Source organism: Elgaria multicarinata, chromosome 7 (genome assembly GCF_023053635.1).
Source record: "Elgaria multicarinata webbii isolate HBS135686 ecotype San Diego chromosome 7, rElgMul1.1.pri, whole genome shotgun sequence".
Lineage (NCBI taxonomy): Eukaryota > Metazoa > Chordata > Lepidosauria > Squamata > Anguidae > Elgaria > Elgaria multicarinata.
The window spans coordinates 72,778,175-72,798,509 of NC_086177.1; the positions used below are offsets into that span (position 1 = coordinate 72,778,175).

General features: G+C 41.5%; 1 protein-coding gene across 1 annotated transcript; it reads left to right on the forward strand.

The window, feature by feature from the left end:
• The first annotated feature begins 906 nt into the window (after positions 1–906).
• VXN (vexin) lies at positions 907–15,362 on the forward strand. The gene is made up of 6 exons (XM_063129857.1): positions 907–970; positions 5,721–5,776; positions 11,546–11,717; positions 12,626–12,684; positions 13,968–14,053; positions 15,176–15,362. Exons 1-6 carry the CDS (start codon positions 907–909, stop codon positions 15,360–15,362), a joined length of 624 nt encoding a protein of 207 aa, XP_062985927.1.
• Positions 15,363–20,335: the final 4,973 nt, after the last annotated feature.

Genomic DNA, 20,335 nt, shown 5'->3' on the forward strand with positions numbered 1-20,335 from the left:
TGACAGCTTAGACATTTCTGATGCGATCATCACTTTGATATTTTAGTGATGAAAATGCAACATCCATCCACTAAAGTGCATTAATTCTTAGGGGCATAAGCATCAAAGTTGCCGGGGAGAACAGCAGTGGCTTCAGTGGGCCTTACTCCTTAGTAAGTGGATATAGTGTTGCAGCAGGTGTTTTCAGCAGAAGCTCAACACCTCAGCAAACCAGGCCACCTATTAAAAGAGCTAAATGTAGATTTGAGTGCTTAATGCCAAGTGTCTATATTTGAAAATGTTGATCTCGGTGCTGAAAGGGCTAGACATTATTGGAGCACCATATCGCACTGACTTGTAAAACAAGAGACATTTTAAAATAAAGTATGCTTTTATGACGGCATGAATCAAGTATTCAGTTCTCTCTCTCTCTCTCTCTCTCTCTCTCTCTCCTTTTAGAAAGGATTGTTTTTGGTTTGGTTTTTAAATGAAAATGTCTCTACAAGGAAGAATAAACTCTACAAAAGTATGCCCAGTTTAGTTATCTCAATAATCTCTTATTTCATAATTCCCCATCTATACACAACCAGCCAACATTCCTTCAGTTTGCCGCTTATTATTCTTGGGGGCATCTATAAATTGCATGCTAACGAGATGGGCTATGCAAATAAAATATTACTGGTGTGGCAGTGGTTTTAAGGAAGAGCAAAATCAAGTCCCGGCGTGAGCAGAATTCATACAAAGGCAGACGGCGGTAGAAAATGTTGCAATGAAGAATATGGAATGAGATGAGATCACAGCATCAGTCTGTCCTTTGTGGACCTGGACAATGATCACAGAGCCAGATGGGATTAGTGAAACCTATTTACCAGAAGTTCAGAGCAGTTGCATGAAGCCGATAGGCAGCCAGGAGAGAGAGGTGAAAAAATGCACCAGATTTACAGCTGCAGTGATGAAAATTTAGAAGTCTTCACTGTGATTTCTTCCAAATGTGAGTACCAGTCACCCAGAGCTATTGCCAGGGCTGTGGGTTTTATTGAAATGGCATGTTAGGAAAAAGGCTTCAGAATGATAAATTCAGATGCATGCTCACTGTATTGTACTTGATTTTTTCCTCCTTCCTCTTTGGGAGAATGCAAGGCAGATACCTAGATATACTAGCTATGTGAAGTATTTGCACAGGAAGAAACTGTGTGCAATCACTGTGCCTAATTCCATGTGGCTTTGTTGCTAGACCTCCGACATAACCATTAACGTGTCAGAACATAATATTAGGGATATGAAAAATGAGACCCTGTATAGTTAGGTGTAAAATTGGCTCTGTCCAGTCATGGCCCACTGGGTCAAAAGATAAACTATTTTCACATTCATGCTCTGTCTGGAACTGATTGTACTTTTAACTGTTGAATTAGTCTGACACAAAGAGCAAAAGTCGGACAAAGATCAATATGCATTAATGAGAACAATAGTGGGTGTTTTTTTAACTTATCCCCAAAAGAAGATAGATTAAGCATGGAAAACTCTTGGTGGAGAAAAGTGTTATCTAGTATTTATTTCCAAACACAGTTGTGCTTTTCTGATTTATCAATGATGATTAATAATTTTTATGCTGATAAAATTATCATTGAGATCACAAGAATATATATCTATATCTATCTATCTATCTTTCATTCCTGCATTTCTTTGCTTTATGCAAATACACACACACACACATACACACACACACACATCCTTATTAAAACTTATTTCCCTGGTTAATTTCTTAAAATTCCCCAGTCATTTGCTTCTAGTTCCACTATCCTTTCACTGTTGATGAGATGTACTGGTCCAAGCTAAGGGGAAGGCCTCCCAAGCAAAGCTTTACCCCACAGCTGCACCAAATGACTACACCATAAGTTAATTGTCTAGCTTTAAGATAAAGCTGTACCTTTTCATCCAATAAATCGTTGTTGATCATCTCTCACAACCCAGAAGCCTGGCCTGTTGAAAGACACAATTAAAAACACCTTTCAGAGGGAACTTCTTTTAGCCCATTCGTACCAGAAAACCTGGCCCACCAAAAATAGACTCCATTTTCCAGCCCCAATTCAGAAAACTGGACTTTCTTTAGGGTTGTAATGTTTTTAGGCTCCTATGCCTTTAAGAATAGTGTAAGAGGCAGAAACCCAGCAGGTGAGGCTTTTCTTGGCATGAAGATGCAGTAGCAGGAAAAGCTCACCACAATGCAATTTCTGTCTGTCACACACCTGCTAAAGGCAGAGGAGCCCATGTAAGATGGGGAAATGTAGCAACTCTTAACTTTGACCAGAATCTAGGATTTTAAAGTAAATTTTTAATGGGCAGTATTTGGTGTGACCAGGGCCATAGCTAGACCTAAGGTTTATCCCTGGATCGTCCAGGGGTCAAACCTGTTCATCTAGGTGACACACAGGGGATCCAGTGCTCAGGCAGGGATGAACCCTGGATGATCCCAGGATAAACCTTAGGTCTAGCTGTGGCCCTAGGGAGTCAGTTGTAGTAGGGCAGAAGTCCTATTTGAGAGGAGATATCGCACAAACCTGACTTTCGGATGTTCTGTGGCCTGGGGTTCAGCACCAGAACCTTTTTCAAGACAAAGCATCAGCCTGCAAGGCCAGCGCTACCATTAGGCAAAGTGAAATGGCTGCCTGATGTGGTGTAGGAGAGAACAGGGAGCGAGTGGTGGCAAGATGTGGGAGGATAGAGCTGTGTGTGCCACACAACCTGCCCAGTGCCCCTTCAGCTTGCCTGTTGCCCTCAGGTGCAGTGGAGGGTTATATTCTATAAGATTCAATTGCCAATTTGGTTAGCTTTTGTTCATGGAGTTGTGGTGGGAGAAGAGTTCTGTTGTTGTTTGTTGTTGTTATTGTTGTTGTTACATTTTTATACTGCTCAGCATTCAAGGCTCTCTGGGCAGTTTACAATTAAAACTATAATATACAAAAGTCAAGATTTAAAACTTTTAGAATTTAAAACTCTCATATAAAACCAGAATACATTATAGTCCAGGGAAAGCTTGTCTAAAAAAAAATGTTTTCAGGAAGCATTTGAAAGATGTTACATTTTCCGCTTCCCAAACCGCAGGAGGGAGGGTTTTCCAGAGGGTGGGGGCCGCTACAAAGAAGGCCTACCGTTGAGGCAATATAATGTCAGGCAACACAATGTTTTGGGATCGCTTTGTCAGCTTGTGATCGGATGACCACATGGTGGTGAAGAGTGTTGTATGGATGAAGAAATATCTGGAAATATTGGAACTTTTCTCCCTTAGCAGCGGGCGTTGAATTCCCTCTCCTAAGCAACTCTCAAAAGCACAGAGGCCCGGGTTTGAACCCAGTATCTCTGGAGTAACTTCAGTTGCAGAACTATTCAGCGCATTTCATCACTCTGTGGAAGTTCAGTAAATGACAAATCACACGGATAACAGATTGATGGGTCCCCCTGGCTTCATCCATTTTGCTGTATCTCTGAAGAGTCACATGCTTTGCATGTCTAATGTCCCATGTCCAATCCTTCATATCTTTATTTAGGATATTAGGATTAATAAATCCTTTCCCCAAGATTCTAGAAGGAGAGATAAGGCTAACGACCAACTATAAGAATGTAAGAAGAGCCGTGCCAGATCAGATCAGAGGCCTCTCTTGCACAGATTTCTGTTCCCACAGTGGGCAACTAGATGCCCTGGAAAGGCAACAAGCAGGACATGAGGTACAACAGCAACTTCCTGCTCATGTTCCCAAGCATATTACCTCTGATACTGAAGGTAATATATAGCCATCATGACTAGTAACCGTCGATGGCCTGATTCTCCATGAATTGGTCTCCTTTTACCAAATAATGGCCAGAAATCTGTTCTCCCTAGTTGCCAGTCAGCCAGAACAGAAGGATGTTGTAAAGCCGCTGCCCCCCCCCCGCCCCTAAAGTATGTGCAGTGGTTTTGCTGTTAACATGCACGTTTTGCCTTTTAAAGTTATATCCAGCAATGGGTGCTTGCATTAAGGTACGTTCTTCAGAAGGGCACTTGTCACATACTCAGAGGCACTCAGGCTGAGGAGCCAGAACATATTAAAACAAATGTTACCACCCCTAATTACAGAGCTTGACGGACCATTTGTCTTTTTCAGTATAAATAAAGCAGTTCTTTACGTCCTTGTTTCAGAGTATGCAGGACTGGGGGGAGAGGTTGGGATCAGTCTGGCACACATTTCCAGAACAACTGTTCCTTTAAAGTGCCATTCAAGAAGGTATTGCCTCGATTAGAATTGTTCATGCAGTTCTTTTCTTCCCCCTTGGGTACAGCAACGGGCTGCTTTCTCTAGCTACAGACACACAGTGTTTCAGCTTGAGGGATTACAATGGGCAAACTGAAAATATGCCAGATGCATATTTATAAGGCACACGCTATTTAATCTGGAGCATCATTAATGTAATTAAAATTGCATTAGAAAGACTAAGGATCGTGTAAATAGATATTGTACAGTCTCCTCTGCTTTCTACTAAGGTGCAGAGTGAACGACATAACATCGGATACTTCTACATATGCCTCAAACTTTCCCAGTACCCATGTATTGTTTAAATACTTCACTTCTATGACTCTAATCACTTGCCCAGTTTTCTTCTTAATTCTTAGATAATATTTGCTGTTGTTTCTAGAGTTATTTGACTTTGGGGGGTTATTTTATGGAATGGCTAGATTTTTAAACAGAAAGCACCCAGAATTCTTGGGAATGTGTACTATCCTGACCTGATTTTAAACATTCCTGCAAAAAAGAAAAGGCGGGGGGGGGGGGGAGAGGAGATGGGAGTATGGAAGTTAAAATAAAATACCAGAACCTGACAAAAACAACTGACTGTAAAAGCCCCATCATAATCAAATGCCTGGGAGTAGAGGAAAGACTTAACCTGGACCAGAAAAATGGCAATGTTGGCACCAGGCAGACTTCAGTGGGAAGAGCATTCCACAATTGGGGGCTACCACGGAGAAGGCCCTCTCCCTTGTTTCCGTCCTCTGAGCATCCCTCAGAGAAGGCATTTGGAGGAGGGCCTCAGATGTTGATCTTAGTAAGTTTAGATGCTGTTTTGCTGCCAGTTTAGATGCTGTTTTGCTGCCAGCAGGAGGCATTCTGTAATAAAATTGTTGCCGCAGGTCCCAGTTAATAACCTGACTACCATGTTCCCATCCAGCTGAAGTTTCCAAGTGCTACTCACAGGCAGCCCCACATATAATACTTTGCAGTAATCAAATATGGGTATTACCAAGGCATGGATATCAGTGGCAGGATCATGTTTTATAGCTTAGGTATTGTATTTGTATTGAGGATTGTATATTAACTTGATTATAAATCAGCAGGTGCTCATATGCGCAAACAGTATAATTTTAAAAGAAATTCTACGAAACTCAGGGAATTATGTACTATGTCGTTGTCTTTAATTGTAAGAGCACAATACACAAAGGGGATTCAGTTTCTATCTTTGCTACTCACTTTTTGGCTGCAGTTTTGAGGGGTCCCTTGACAAAATGCCATCATGTAGCTCTACAACAGTGGGTCCCTGGCGGGCTTACGTGATAGTGAGAGCAGAAGTGAGCAGAAGCAACATTTTGGGCAGTGCCAGACAAATTTAAATGGTAGCTCCCAAGATACTAGGTGTGCGAGCCTGCCTGTCATAAGAGGGAACTTTAACAGTCTCTTCAATTTATTCTGATAATGTTTCAATTCTTTTTGTAGCATGTAGCCCTGTCAGAAGAAAAGTCAAAAGTACACAATGCATCCAATCAAAAAAGGTAAGGAAAATCTCTAGTAGTCTTTATTTACTATAGAGCAGTGGTTCCCAAACTTTTTCAGGTAGCCGCCCCCTTAGTTCCACAAACTCATGCCCAGTGCCCCCTACCATACACTATAAAAATCATTATTCAGAATAGCGGTTTTCAACGACCCACTAAGGAAGATAATAACAAAAGAATTCAAAACAGTAACAATGAATTGAATATTTATTCAAAATCTGAAGTACCGGCCATAGGCTTGCCAAGGGAGGGAGGGAAAAGAGAACGAACGCCTCTGTTTTGCAGCCAGCGTGGCAGGGCACACCAAGCAGGGCGTGTCTCTTCATTAGCATTTTGGTGCTTTTGAAACATTTCAATTCATCGTTAAAAGGACTCTTCTTAAACAGTATTAATACATGTGTGGATTCTTCCCCTATATGGCTTGGGACCAAACTACCTTCTCCCATAAAAATGTCCCTGGGTTTTAAGACCTTCTGGAGAGGCGCTTCTCGGAAAAGACCACCTCGAGCACCCCCCTGCTGCCCCCTTGCCTCTTAACGCCCCCCTATGCAATCCCACCACCCCCAAGGGGGCAGTACCACCCACTTTGGGAACCACTGCTATAGAGGATTTCTCTTGCAGGTGAACACAGATCTTTCAAGGCCACAGTGTGGAACTGACACGTTTACTGGTACAAAAGGAAACCTCGCATGATTCATAAATAGCTTAAACAGTTTGGGAAAACCTTCAAACATAGCCTTGCCAAAGAAAATTACTTTAAAAAATTAACAGAAATGATAACTCAGAACCACTTTAAAATATCTGAGAAAACTGGAAACATTGAGAATTGGTTTAATATAAAGCTCCATCACATGTGGGAAAACACGCTCCCTACCATCACTTCTCCGCTCTTGGTTTCATTGCTCAGTTACTTCCTGTTTTAAAACAGGAAGTAAACAACAAGCACGAGGCCCATTCAGTTGGGCATTCTAATCACGCCGTTCCTCCTGCACACAGCAGGAGAGAGCAGCAACTTCCAGTTTTAAAAATATTTTGGACTTTCTGTGGTTTTTCTTGTGGTGCAAGGAAGGGCGGAAGGGGCGTGGGAGGCAGACAACGTCATGTGAGGGACCTGCAAAAAATCTGTGAGTGCCCAGTAACGAGCGTGCAATAAAACACTCATCAGATGGAGCCCTTATTGAAAGAGTTTTGCCCATATGTGTGTAATAGAGAGCAACATCTTACCCAAAATTCCTTGTGCAAAGTTCAGAAGGAATGATATATTATAGGGGTTTAGGTTCATGAGGTAACTGAACTATTATTCTAATGAGTAGCATGGGCACTTATGAACTGCCAAAAAAGAGGGCATGGATCACCAAAAAATAGGACAAAAGAGGACAGTGATTTGCATATCATTTGCATATGCTGATTTTTTTGTATAGATGCAAATTTAGAAAAATATATATAATTTAAATAGAAATACAGTACATCACTCCATAGTGTGCAAGACTGTGACCAGATGACCTGTTTACTTGCCTGTTCAGTCTGCTGCCCAGGTACTAACTGGTGATGGGCAACCCTTCTTATGGTTCTTTTATCTTTAAACTGGACTTGTTGAAGGCAGCCCTTCAAATAAAGGACACCCTCAAATAGAGGACCGTCCTCCGTAAAAGAGGACACCTGCCCAGTCGAGGACCATCAACTCATCTTTAATCCATTTTCCTCCAACTGGGTTTAGTTCTAGTTTTGGGGAGAATTACCTGGCAGGGAGGGATTCAGTACCCTTCAGTCTCTCCCTCTGAACCACCCCTGCTGCCATGTCTCGGCAAACACAGATCTGTGAACAAGTATTTGGCAAGATCACTTGACCTCAGGCACAGCTGACAGCGATCTTTTGTCTGGAAGTGCCACCATCACGACCACTCCATCCCAGATGTGGTTGGGAGCAAGATGAGCTGCACTAACCTTTATTACTCCATGTATCACTTTATAATTTACTTCTGGCATTCAGAAAAGTTCCTGGGACAGAAACCTAGTGAACCCTGACACAAATTTATTGCACCCCTCTGACAATAATGTATACCACCCCTGGGAATTTTTTATTTAAGAGCCATATAAAAATATCTGAAATAAAAATGAGCAATCATCCCAATATATACAGTAAATACACAATTAAGAGGAGATCCTGAGGCTCAACATTTTTCTACAATACAAAGAAGGAACTTTTTGAAGGCTGCTCCTTTTACCTGTTGTTAGCACTGCAACTCTGCCTGAGATGACGTGAGGTCTTCCACCCTGGTAATCTTGATAGATGTGCTTGTTTAATCCCAGACAAGGCAAAAATAGCAAAAGCCCTGGAAGGCTGCCAGAGTCTTTAACAGCGATAGCACATTGAGTGTGCCAGGGCAGTGTTAAGTGCTGCTCAGTCATATGACCACCCCTGTGAATTAACCTCAGATGCCTCAACATTAACCGTTTCCTGATAGCAACCGTGTCTAAAAAAAATTCCTCTGTATGCTTATGACTGAGGATCCCTAAGAAACCACTTTCCCAAAAAACACAACCATACCCAGCTCTCAGTTAATGTTTGGGTTGTGGTATTCATCTCACGTGTAACATTTGTTTTTGAAGATTCCAGAAAATACATCGGGGTTTCAGTAGGACTTATAAATGCCTTTTAATTAAAAGTACAATTCATAAATGCTTAACTTCGGTTGGATCTCTCTTTCTCTCTTTGGCTGTCCATTTTCTGCAATGACAACATTAATTTTTTTAATAAGCAAAATATATATATATATCTTGAAGTAGGAGACTTGTATTGTAAAATTATGGTTCTTTAGGCTTCTGGAACTTAAACTCGTTTTAGCTCCAAAAGTACTTTCGCAATACATTCATTGCACAAGATTGTTATCTTCTTGCTTCTACATACTAGTTTCTCGGTCATTTTACTACATTTTATAAGGCAGCTCAGCAACAATGGATCAGATCCAGGATCTGCCTTCCACAAGAGGAAGGGCTCTGTTCACGGAAGGTTCCTCCAGCCCATTTTTTAGGATTCCCCCTCTCCCCTCCCCCACAACGCAGATGACCCCAAACAGCAGGGTCTCCTGACTCACTGTCTAACATTTCAGGGGGCTGGAGGGGTTTCCATGGGAAAGAGGAGGTGGGGAAACCCATCAGCACAGGTGATCCAGCATAAACCTGGATCCTACCCATTGTTTGTAAGTGACTGGTTTCTTGAAGAATGCCATGAAAAGAGCCAGTGAAGGTCTCTTGCATGCCTCTCCATTCCAGGACTTCACAGCCAAAGGGGAACAAATGAGCCCAGCAAAGGGAACAACTGGGATGCTTTAACACAAACCTCAAACAAGCCAGAATCAAATATTTAGAGAGTTGTTTGCTAATATTGCCTATTTTAGATGGCACTGCCATGTATCTGAATTACAGCCAAGCTCACATTAGCTTTTCTGATACAATTAGAAAAGAAAAGTGACTTCAAGATAATCCTAGAGATTTACCTCGCGTGTTCATAATGACCTAGAGAAGCCTGAAATCTTGTTTAGATCTAAACTGTCCTACTATAAGCATGGTTTCCTGACCTACATAAATCATCTCAACTTTTTACATCATGATGTTAGTTCCTTGTATACAACTGGGTTGGTCATATAATTTTATTAAAGGAAAGAGCACTGACAGTAAATTAAGCAAACTCATATGAAAGAATAATGTAACAGCAGTCTGTGTCTGTATTAATGGCAAGACGCTCTTGCATGTGTGTGTGTGTTTATATTTTATTTATGTGAGAAAGATAGATGATTTACAACCTTCTCCTGAAATCAGCTTCCAATATACTAAGGGGGCATTTTGTTACAAAAGTTGAAAGAGATCTTACATTTCAGAAGCATCCCCATGGTGACTTCCTATACTTGGATCTAGGATATAACATGAGATGGGCCAATTGCATGGCCACTTCTCATGACAGTATTAACTGACTCCAAGTACTTCCCATGGCACTGGAAGTAACCACGTTGGTGATCCTCCCACATGATCTCCTGGGTTCAAACATTACTGGAGTAAAGTAGGAAGCAACTGCAGCGGAGTATTAACCACATTGCTCCTGTAGTATAAGAGTTGTCTCTCCATACGTACACTGTAATTCACAAATATAACACTGGGATGAAACATATGTACCCTCCTAGTTGCAAAATTGGTCACAAAAACATAGAATTGGAAGGGGCCATTTAGGTTACGGAGCCCAGCCCCTTGCTAAGTGCAGGAATCCAAGTTAAAGTATTCCTGACAGATGATTGTCCAGTCTCTGAATACTTCCAGCAATGGAGAGCCCGCCAACTTGATAGGCATCGGTTTGATTGTCTGACTTCTCTGACAGCTAGGAAGTTTTCCCTGATGCTCTACTGAAATATGCCTTCCTGTAACCTAAGCCCATCATTCTGTGCCCTACAGTCATGAATTGTAGAGAACAGGTTACAGCCCTCTTCTGTGTGACAACTCTTTAGGTACTTGAAAAGTGTTAACATATCCCCACCCCACTCAGTCTTCTCTTCTCAAGGCTAAACATACCCAGTTCCTTCAACCTTTCTTTGTAGGGCTTAGTTTCTTAAATGCCTTAAGATCTCACCAACTGCATATCTGCCAGGATGCATTAAGCCCATGTTGAACTAGCTGCTTGATATAGTCTCTGTGACTGTTCACAATGGATGGCATGTGTCACGGACCTGGTGATTTGTGATAATGATTTTTTGATTCTCATGACTGGTCTACCACCCAATTGCATTTTGGTAAACTAAATACGTTTGCAGCAATGCTTCAATAACAAGCCCACTTGGCTTTTCTGTCTTGTGGCCTGGTGGACCTGCAGGAACAAAGACAGAAGATTTTAAAAGGTGGCACAGAGGACTTGGGGGGACCATAGTGCAGTGGTAGAGCACATGCTTTCCATGCAGAAGGTTCCAGGTTCAACACCTGGCATCTCCACATAAAACAATTAGATAGCAAATGCTGTGAGAGGCCTCCACTTGAGACCCCCCAGAAGCCATTGTCAATCAGTTAATCAGTAGACAATACTGGATTAGAAGAACAAATAGTCTGATCTGGTAGCTGCCTAAATTCCTGTTTTTGGCTGAAGGTACTGAAGGAAGAGTCCATCATTCCTTCCTTCAGCAGGGGCAACTCTTTCAAAAGTAGGGCATGCTGGGAGTTGTAGGACTTTTTTCTATCTAAACATGCATAGGATTGCACCTCAAAACTATATTCCACACCAACCGAGATGGTGTGGGAAATTGTTATCTTTTGAGGAAGTCAGCAGATGCAAAACATGTTGGACCAATAAACAATCCCCTGTGTATGTTTGAGGTCTCTATTCTTTCTTTTTGCCTTAAGTGTCCTCCGATTTTTCCTTCATCAGTGAATATGCAAGTGAGAGGTAGAGTCTAGGTACCTTATAGCTCATTTGGAGGGAAACAGATTTCACCATTTTGGGGATGGGGAGAAACGAGGTTTTCTTTGTCCAAGCATTTTGTTGCAAGCTTGTTCACTTTAGTCCTTTTAGATAAGTGTAGAATTATAGAGAAGAAACTTCAGGCATATAACATGCATTTTCCTTAAATGTTTTTCCATAAATATGACAGTACTTTAATTCTTTTTCTTTATGGGCTAGGAGGAGAACAGTGTAAATCTTTCACTAGAGTAATTACAGGTTATTCATAGTAGACACTGAACCTACACGTAGTACATAATATGCAATGAGACAGTTTCACTTCTTCCCTGTAGGTGGTAGCAGTGTCTGACTATCATCTTCAGGGGACAGAGGAAGAGCAGCGCCCACACCAAGGCGATCTCATGCAAGTCTTCTGCAAAGATGAAGATGGGACAGCTTTCAGCCATCTGCAAAACAAGCAACAAGGATTTTTCTCTAGTCCTACAAAATACCCTGTAACACATAGTAAGTCCCAGCGATTAACTGACTACCCAGGCTCACTAACTGTCCAGAGGGTTGACCTTGTTAATCTCTTGCAACAAAAAGGGGGGGGGGGGCAGTTGGACAGAAGATTGTAGTATGAGTAAACAGAACATTTCTGATGGACCAACTTTTCAATTCCATTAAGCTTGTCCATCTGAAACAGGTGTTTTAGCACATCCAAAAGATCCCATGAGATCTTGCACCTTAAGGTAGCTGTAACAACGCTGTAGGAAGGATATATATTCGTCTACAGAGAAGAGAGCTGACATGATCACCTACCCATTTTAAGGAAGAATGTTAGAGAAATACATAATGCTCAAACATGTTTGTTGAAGGCAGAGGAAATAATGGTCGCTTCTCATCTCTGCAGAAAGAACATTTATTTCAGACATCACATTACAAAATACCATCATCACGGGCATTACTTATCTTTGAAATTGTGATTTGGCAGCTAAGGTGTTGGACTGGGAGTTGGGAGATCCGGGTTCTATTCCCCACATGGCCATGGAAACCCACTGGGTGACTTTGGGCCAGTCACAGACTCTCAGCCCAACCTACCTTACAGGGTTGTTGTTGTGAGGATAACATGGAGGGGAGGAAGATTATGTATGCCGCCTTGGGTTCCTTGGAGGAAATAAATCGGGATATAAATCGGGATATAAATGTAATAAATAATAAATAAATAAATAACAAGGAAGGACATGAGAACTACATTTCCCAGTTAGTCAATTCCCACCTCCACTAGTTATTCTGTTTTCTCATCCTTCACACACACACAAATGTCCCCGATTTGTAGTACTACCCACATTACAGTTTTATGTACTATGCATTTTACCCACTGAAAAAGATTGTTTAATAATAAAGTTTTTCCTCTCTATTGTGCATTGCAGCAGGAATGCCTAAACAGCCATTCTGCTATAGCAATAACCAGTCCGATGCAAAGACTTTGGTAAGTAAGACATAATCTATAGCCAGATACCTCTATGAGATAAAATGTGAATTATTATTATTGTTATACAGGCCCTATGAGTGTGTTTCATGTAAAAATTCATTTAACATCCTTAATCCTCTTATAAAAGATGTCGTCCTGCTTGCCTTGATTGAATCCTTCTTCCAGTACAGATACAGAAGAGAATGGGACATCAAGAGATAAGATTGTAGTAATTGAAGATAAAGATAGTGTGCAAAAATAAATCTAAAGACAAATCTCAGGCAACAATACAAACATTATTCTTCGTTGAATTCTTATTACAGAAAGTAGGATTCAAAGTAGTGCTTCACAGAGGTCTGCTTGCACTGTAGGATAGGGGCAAGAAGGGAAACTTCGGGATTCTTTCTTCCCCCTGCATCCTCGTGCCTACTGAAAAGTTGCTCTACTGGGCTGGTGGATCCTTTGGAACACTATGCGAGGCAACACAGGACGTTGGAGGGGGAAGTAGCAGATTGCCTTACCACCCCCTTCTTCCAATGAAGAGTCGCCACTGTGGTCATTTCCACATGAGGCTTTTATCCTGCACCTTTCCTGACGCTTCTGCTTCTGGATTCTTTGTGGAATTAAGATTAGCTTCTTTACATGCGCTTTCCCACATACACACCGGGGTGTGTGTGTTCTTCCTCTGCTTTTCTCTATGTTACATTATACAACTACTAGATAGCAGAATTGCACAATTACACAAGACTCTCATTCCGCCATTTCTAAATAATACCAGAATTTTGTTATGAAAAAAACATGCAATAATGGTTGCAAAGCATGAGAAAGGCCCTGAAGGAAGATTACTACTGTGAGTGAGCAATCATGAGCATACAATTAAAGCCTCGTGTAGAAAGGTTCTGGACCCTGGTGCCTTCTATGAACGGAAGACAGAAGAAGCCCTTCTGTTCACAGACTGGCCAATCTGGATCCAATTTTATATGTCTGCAAATCTAGGAATTATATGGAAGGATAGCAATATTTCAAATGATGAGGCTATCAGCACAGGTATATCAAACCTTCTTTCTAAAATAACCCAAGGCAGCTAAAACATATCAATTGAAATAAATATTTTATGGATTAACAAATAGGTCAAACCTGAACTACAGGTTCAACCTGATACCTGACAGTTTATAAGATACCAACATTCTCTCTTCTACACGGTTATTAGAATGTATAGTAGCAACACTTGATTTGCATTTTCAATGGCACGTGGCCATGTGTCAGTTACTAATACTTTTAATTACCATATGATTTACCAGTTTCACGCATCCCCAGTGTTCCAGCACAATGCAAAATGGATTTCAGCCACAGAACCAACAATGAAGAATGGTGTGTTTGCAGAAGAGTAAGTTTTGTTTCCACTATTCATCCCTCTAATCCCTGAGCAGCTACTACTTGGGCTAAAATGCTTAGTAGGACCAATAACAGGTGGCTCAGAATGACATCCAAAAAAGGGACTTTTAGGGTACAATCCTATGCATGTTTAGATAAAGTGTGTGTGTGTGTGTGTGTGTGTGTGAGAGAGAGAGAGAGAGAGAGAGAGAAGACGTGTATGTGTGTTGTGTGTGAGGATGGGTGTGTCTGCATGTTATAGTGTGTGAGGGTGGTCCTGACCACCTTTTGCTTGGCCCCACCCACCACAAGTATGTGGCTCCCTAGAAGGTTGGCCACAAACAAATATGACCCTTAGGCTAAAAAAGGTTCCCCTCTATTTGGCACCGGTTAGGCCTCATCTTGAGCAGTGTCCTGTTCTGGGCACCACACTTCAAGAAGGATGCAGACAAGCTGAAGGGGGTTCAGAAATGGGCAATGAGGCTGATCAGGGGTCTGGAAACAAAGCCCTATGAGGAGAGACTAAAAGAACTGGGCATGTTTAGCCTGGAGAAGAGAAGACTGAAGGGAGACAAGATAGCACTCTTCTAGTAATTGAAAGGTTGTCACACAGAGGAGAGCCAGGATCTCTTCTCGATCCTTCCAGAGTGCAGGACACAGAATAATGGGCTCAAGTTACAGGCAGCCAGATTCTGGCTGGACATCACAAAAAAATTCCTCACTGTTAGAGCCGTACAACAATGGAACCAATTACCTAGGGAGGTTGTGGGCTCTCCCACACTAGAGGCATTGAAGAGACAGCTGGACAACCATCTGTCAGGTATGCTTTGAGGCGGGTTCCTGGATTGAGCAGGGGTTTGGACTCAATGGTCTTATAGGCCCCTTCCAACTCTACTATTCTATGATTCTATGAAAAGCTCCCCACTCATAGCATAAGGGATATATTCAGAATTGTGAGAATACAAGTTTCATTTTTTAAAAAAATGTCTTTTTCATGAAACGGAAAACGTAAACCATGAAAAATCTGCTTTTAGCCATTTCTCCAAATCATTTGACAAAAATGGCAAACATCCCAATAATTGTTCTGAAGTAACTAGAATTTGAGATGTTGATCCTATCCTGCTTTCCACTGTAGGCACGGAAGGCTCTCACGGAAAAACACGGAAGATGACATAAGCCCATCTCAAGGAACTGAGGCTTCCTCACCCTTGACGGGAAGCACTTTGTATGGTACACCCAGCCTCCTCCGAAAAATATGGATGAAACATAAAAAGAAGTCAGAATATCTGGGGGCCACAAATAGTGCCTTTGAGGCAGACTGACAAGCCCCGGCCTTGCTTTTGCGGGACAGAGGCTGCTTTGACAAAGGACAGGATGTTATTATGTTTATCTGGTGACGGATGGAGCACAGTTCACACTTATCCAAGGAAATAACTTTTGCCGAACCTACAGAGACAGCATACAAACAACTCCGTTCATATATTTTGCACGTTCCCAGTACTGAGTGAACTTGTTAACAGTGAACTTGATTCTGATCATACGTCAACCTAGGGTTTCTCAGTCTGTCCGGACAGATGTGGATTCAATAGGAGAAGGCTTAGAGAACTTACTATACTTCCAACAGGCCTCATGTTGACTACAGCGTGCCATTTTGAGTCCTGCAATTTATCATGCAATTCCACACCTAAAAATGATTTCTCTAAATCTTAATACCTACATTTATTGAAGAACAACTGTGTCCATGGGTAGATAGCAGGAAAGTCATGCACGTTCAGAGGTCTCTACCTTAGATTTTGGTCATAATTATATAATAGCTTTAAACAGCATTGACATGGAACAATGCACATGTTTATGTATTCTACAGAATGATTGCTGTATTTTAAAACAATTGCATTTTCTTCTAATTTATTTAATTTATTACTGTTATATATGATGACAGATTTGCAACAACAACAAAAAGTGGTAATTTAATTTATATTCCCTAACACTATGGAAACATTTTCTTACATGTAGCCAGTACTTGTTTTATTGTTCCAAATAAAGGACACCCTCTTTTGTGCACATAGTTCCATGGGGTTGTTTGCCCTTGGGGAAAAAGTGGGGGAGGGAAGAATGAGGTGGCTTGTCTATATGAATTTACAAGGAATTGCCATTTATTTTATTGTATATTTTTATCCCACTTTTCAGACAAATATAATAACGGGTTGAGAAAAATGCAGTAATCCCCAGGATGCTCCCACTAGCAGAAGGAAGGAGACAATTTTATGCCATTTCCTCTTCTCCATGCAACCCTTGTGACCTCCAAAAATCCCCCTGGAACAGTGGAGGGGGAAGGAGGAATGGGCAAAAATGGCCTCCATCCCACCTTCACCAGCTGGATCCTCCACTGCCTCAAAAGCCTTCTGTGGGCAGGAGAAGCCCTCCCAGTCATGGAAAGACAAGTTAGGATCCAATACAGAGCTTTTGCCATGATGAACACTCAGCTTCTTCAGCGTTCTTCTAAGACCCAACGTATTCTGCCTTCATTTCTATTTTCAGCAATTCTGTGCTGCTTTTGTTTGCTATTGCCTTCCATAAGAGACGCTCTTATGGGTAGCTACCCACCGGGCCCTGACATAGTTAAAATGGAAAGTTCTGCTACCTAGATCAAGACTAGACAGCTGTTGAAACCTCTGGCAGGTGATCTACTCCACTTACAAGCTGGGGTTAAAGTGGAGAGATGGGGGGGGGCAGGCATACAGAATATCACACCCCACAAACTTGTCATCTCAATCCCTGTAAGAAATGCTCTCTGTATACCATTCCCCCGTTGCTCCCTGTTGTTTAGCAATCCACCTGAAATTAAGATATTGTCCTTTGTTTTTATACACAATGAAATATCCTCCCAGGAATCTTTTGTGCCACAGCCTGCCTGAACAGCTGGTAATCTGAGTAGAGCAGATGCTATGCCACAGATTAATTGTTGGTGTGTGTGTGTGTGTGTGTGTGTGTGTGTGTGTGTGTGTGTTGCAGCCTTCGGAAACTGGGCAAAACTACTGCCATGGCCCAGTTTGCACACTTCTCCCAGAAACTATTTGGTATACATTTTAATAGCTGCTGCAAGTTAGGATAAAAATGAATCTGATTGGGCCTAGGAAGAGGGCAAGCAGATGGACAGCAGTGAGGAAGAGACCCACTTAGAAAGGGGTTCGTTTCAAGTATATTGTCGCCTTCCCCCCCCCCAAAAAACCCTCTGCAACCAGCACTGCCATTGTCCATTAGCTTGAAGATAGTAGAAGATTTAAATTATTTTATGTGATATACAGTAGAAGCTAAAAGACCCATAGTAATTTTATGCGTTCACCAGAACAGCACACATACCCCACTTATGGAACTACAAATTTATTTATTATTTATTTATTAAAACATTTGTATCCCACCCTATTATCACTAGGATCTCAGAGTGGCGTACAGATAAAATCAGAACAATATAAACACAAATAATTTACACAGCTAAAAATGTATTCAATCGTTAACAAATTAAAACCGGTAGAATTTTTTTAAAGCAATAAAACAATTAAAATCAATTAAAACTATGTGTAACCATGGAGAATTTAGCCCTTGAAGGCTTTGATAAAAAGCCATGTTTTAACTTGGCACCAAAATGAAGCCAGTGGGGCCTCCAAGGGGAGGGCATTCCACAAGCAGGCTAGCCCTGTTATATCTCAATATCTGATTTAGGAATTATGCTAATCATGCCTTTCTCCTGCTTGGGAGGTTCCTATGGGCATCTGGTCGGTCACTGTAGGGGAAAGGATGCTGGTCTGATCCATCAGGGCTCTTCTGTTCTTAGGGTTAGGATAATTTAGCCTGATAGGCAGCTCCTGTAGACAGGGTCACTTGCCTAGTATTGAAACAGAAGTTTGGAGAACTAATCTCCACCCAAAGGTTCTGTTAAATTGATGCCATTGAGCAGGAAAAGCTTCATAGTTATATTGTATATCGGTATAACTAGGTCATAATACACATACTAAATCCAAGAAAAGAGATGAGACACAGATAATGGTTTTGTCCATGAGTGGAACTGAGTGAACGTTTTTACAATGCTTGTTAATTTGGTAGGACTAACAGGAGTCTAATAAAATTACTTTGCGGTCTGAGATCTCAACCATTTCACCATGTTCTTGTACACGGCACAATAGCCCATAAGCCCACTACTAAGCAAATAACGATGCCATAATTCTAGAATCCTGATTTACTCTTCATGGTCCAAGGGTCATATACAATAGTATCCCAGTCCTTCCCACATATGCAGTATCATAACATGAACAGAGAAATGTGGTACCTTAAAGACTAGCAATGTTATTATGGTATAAGTTTTCAGACTTCAGTCCACAACTTGATAGCTGACAGGACTGGGGTGCCTGCAGTACAGCAGGTATGTACCATGAGAGAAATCTCCAGGACCACTACCACCCACATTTGCAATATGAAGGAGGGACATGCGAGAACGTTGTTTGCAAATCCTGCAATCAGGTCCCATTCACAATCCTGAATGTAAACACAAGTGGGAGTACTTTTTTTTTTTTTTTTTTGAGAAATGTTCACAAATTGCCAAATTTGTGAGTGTGTTCTAAAGGTGCTTTGAAATGCACTTTTCTTTTCCTTTTTTAAAAAAGAAGCATTTTCAAGCTTTAATCAATGGGGGAAATGGCACACTTCTGAAAAATATGCACAGAAATGTGTACTTTCCCCATTTGAATGAGCCCCCAAAACAGGTAGAAAATGGGAGCAAGCTGAAAGGAGCTTCAAAGTGATTTTCAGGGAATTTAGGTGAGCTCAAAAATGGCTGGTTCTCCCATCCCTAATATGAAGGACCCACTACTGCATCTCCCTTCAGTCACTATTGCCTGGATTAGGGGTTTATCTAACTAACACCTGGCCTACCAACCATTCTAGTTTTCTCTTGTGCTTGTCTCAAATAATTTTTTGGTCCCTCATTATTATAGAGCACAGGCAAGAAGGAAGACAACATGTATTCTGCAAACTATTAGAGGAGGGCACCAAGTCTGGCAAGAGACCAGCAGAATTAAACACAATTCCTATGGAATAAAGCTTAATTCTATTTGAGGGCATTTAGTGTAAAATCTACATTTCACCTGCCTTGCAGCTGTCATATTGTTCAGGGAAATAAATAGCTGGCAAGTTCTTACATTTAATGGAGAGGGCTTTTCAAGAAGTACAAAGGAATCATCTGTAGGTCTGAGGGACAATTATATGTTTGAGGGATTGAAGGACTCACCTGCACTTGAGAACAAATACTGCAATTTGACAAATTACCCACTTATAAGAACATAAGAAGAGCCGTTCTGTATCAGACCAAGCGTCCATCTAGTCCAGCATTCTGTTCACAGTGGCTGGCTAGCTGGCTGCAGGTAGTCCAAAATAGGACAGGAGTGCAATTGTACTCTCCTGCTTGCATTTACCAGCAATTGCTATACAGAGGAATGCTGCCTCTGATACTGGAGGCATTATATATGTCCATACTGCTTGGCAACACGAGTAGAATCAAAGGGGCTTAAAAGGCCATCGAGTCCAACCCCCTGCTCAATGCAGGAATCCACTTTAAAGCATCCCTGACAGATGGCTGCCCAGCTGCCTCTTGAATGCTTCTTGTATGGGAGAGCCCACAACCTCCCTAGGTAACTGGTTCCATTGTCTTACTGCTCTAACAGTCAGGATTTTTTTTCCTGATGTCCAGCTGGTCTCTGCCCCAAGGAGATTACAAGCTACAAGTTAAAATTAGGTGATAAACAGGAGGGGGTGAAGATAGAGATGGGGTGTTGCAGAGGAAGCACACCAATGAGGTTTGTTGTATCAGAATGCTCCACTGCAGATAGAGACAGTGTTCCATTACAATATTCTTCTCCTTGTATTTACTAGGAAACACAGTTGAGACCCCATTGGGCAAACCTCCACCATTACCTACATTTACCACATATTGCCCATGTGTCTGTGTTACTCAGTATTACCCCTTCTTCTTTCAATTCTGGATTCGTCAAAACACGCTGGTATCCCCATAGCTGTTGTAATACAGGATGTTCTAGTATGCAGTATACTCAGAAGTCAGAATTCACATGTTTTCTTTTTAAGTGAAAAAGTTTACATGAGGCATTTATTGAACTAAACTCCCTGCAGTCCCTCACCCTATCATATTATAGGTGTGCATGTTCTTCTCAGAAATTGTTTTAATTTTAAAAAAATATGCATTCGATGGGTCCACCCCCATTGCCCGCTTGAATAAAGATGTGGGGGG

What these genes read in the sequence shown, in the direction of transcription:
- VXN (XM_063129857.1), top strand. Translation starts at nt 907, where the DNA reads ATGCACCAGATTTACAGCTGCAGTGATGAAAATTTAGAAGTCTTCACT. An exon ending in AATGCATCCAATCAAAAAAG is followed by an intron (nt 5,777 to 11,545) that starts GTAAGGAAAATC and finishes TCTTCCCTGTAG; the next exon opens with GTGGTAGCAGTGTCTGACTA. An exon ending in AGTCCGATGCAAAGACTTTG is followed by an intron (nt 12,685 to 13,967) that starts GTAAGTAAGACA and finishes ATGATTTACCAG; the next exon opens with TTTCACGCATCCCCAGTGTT.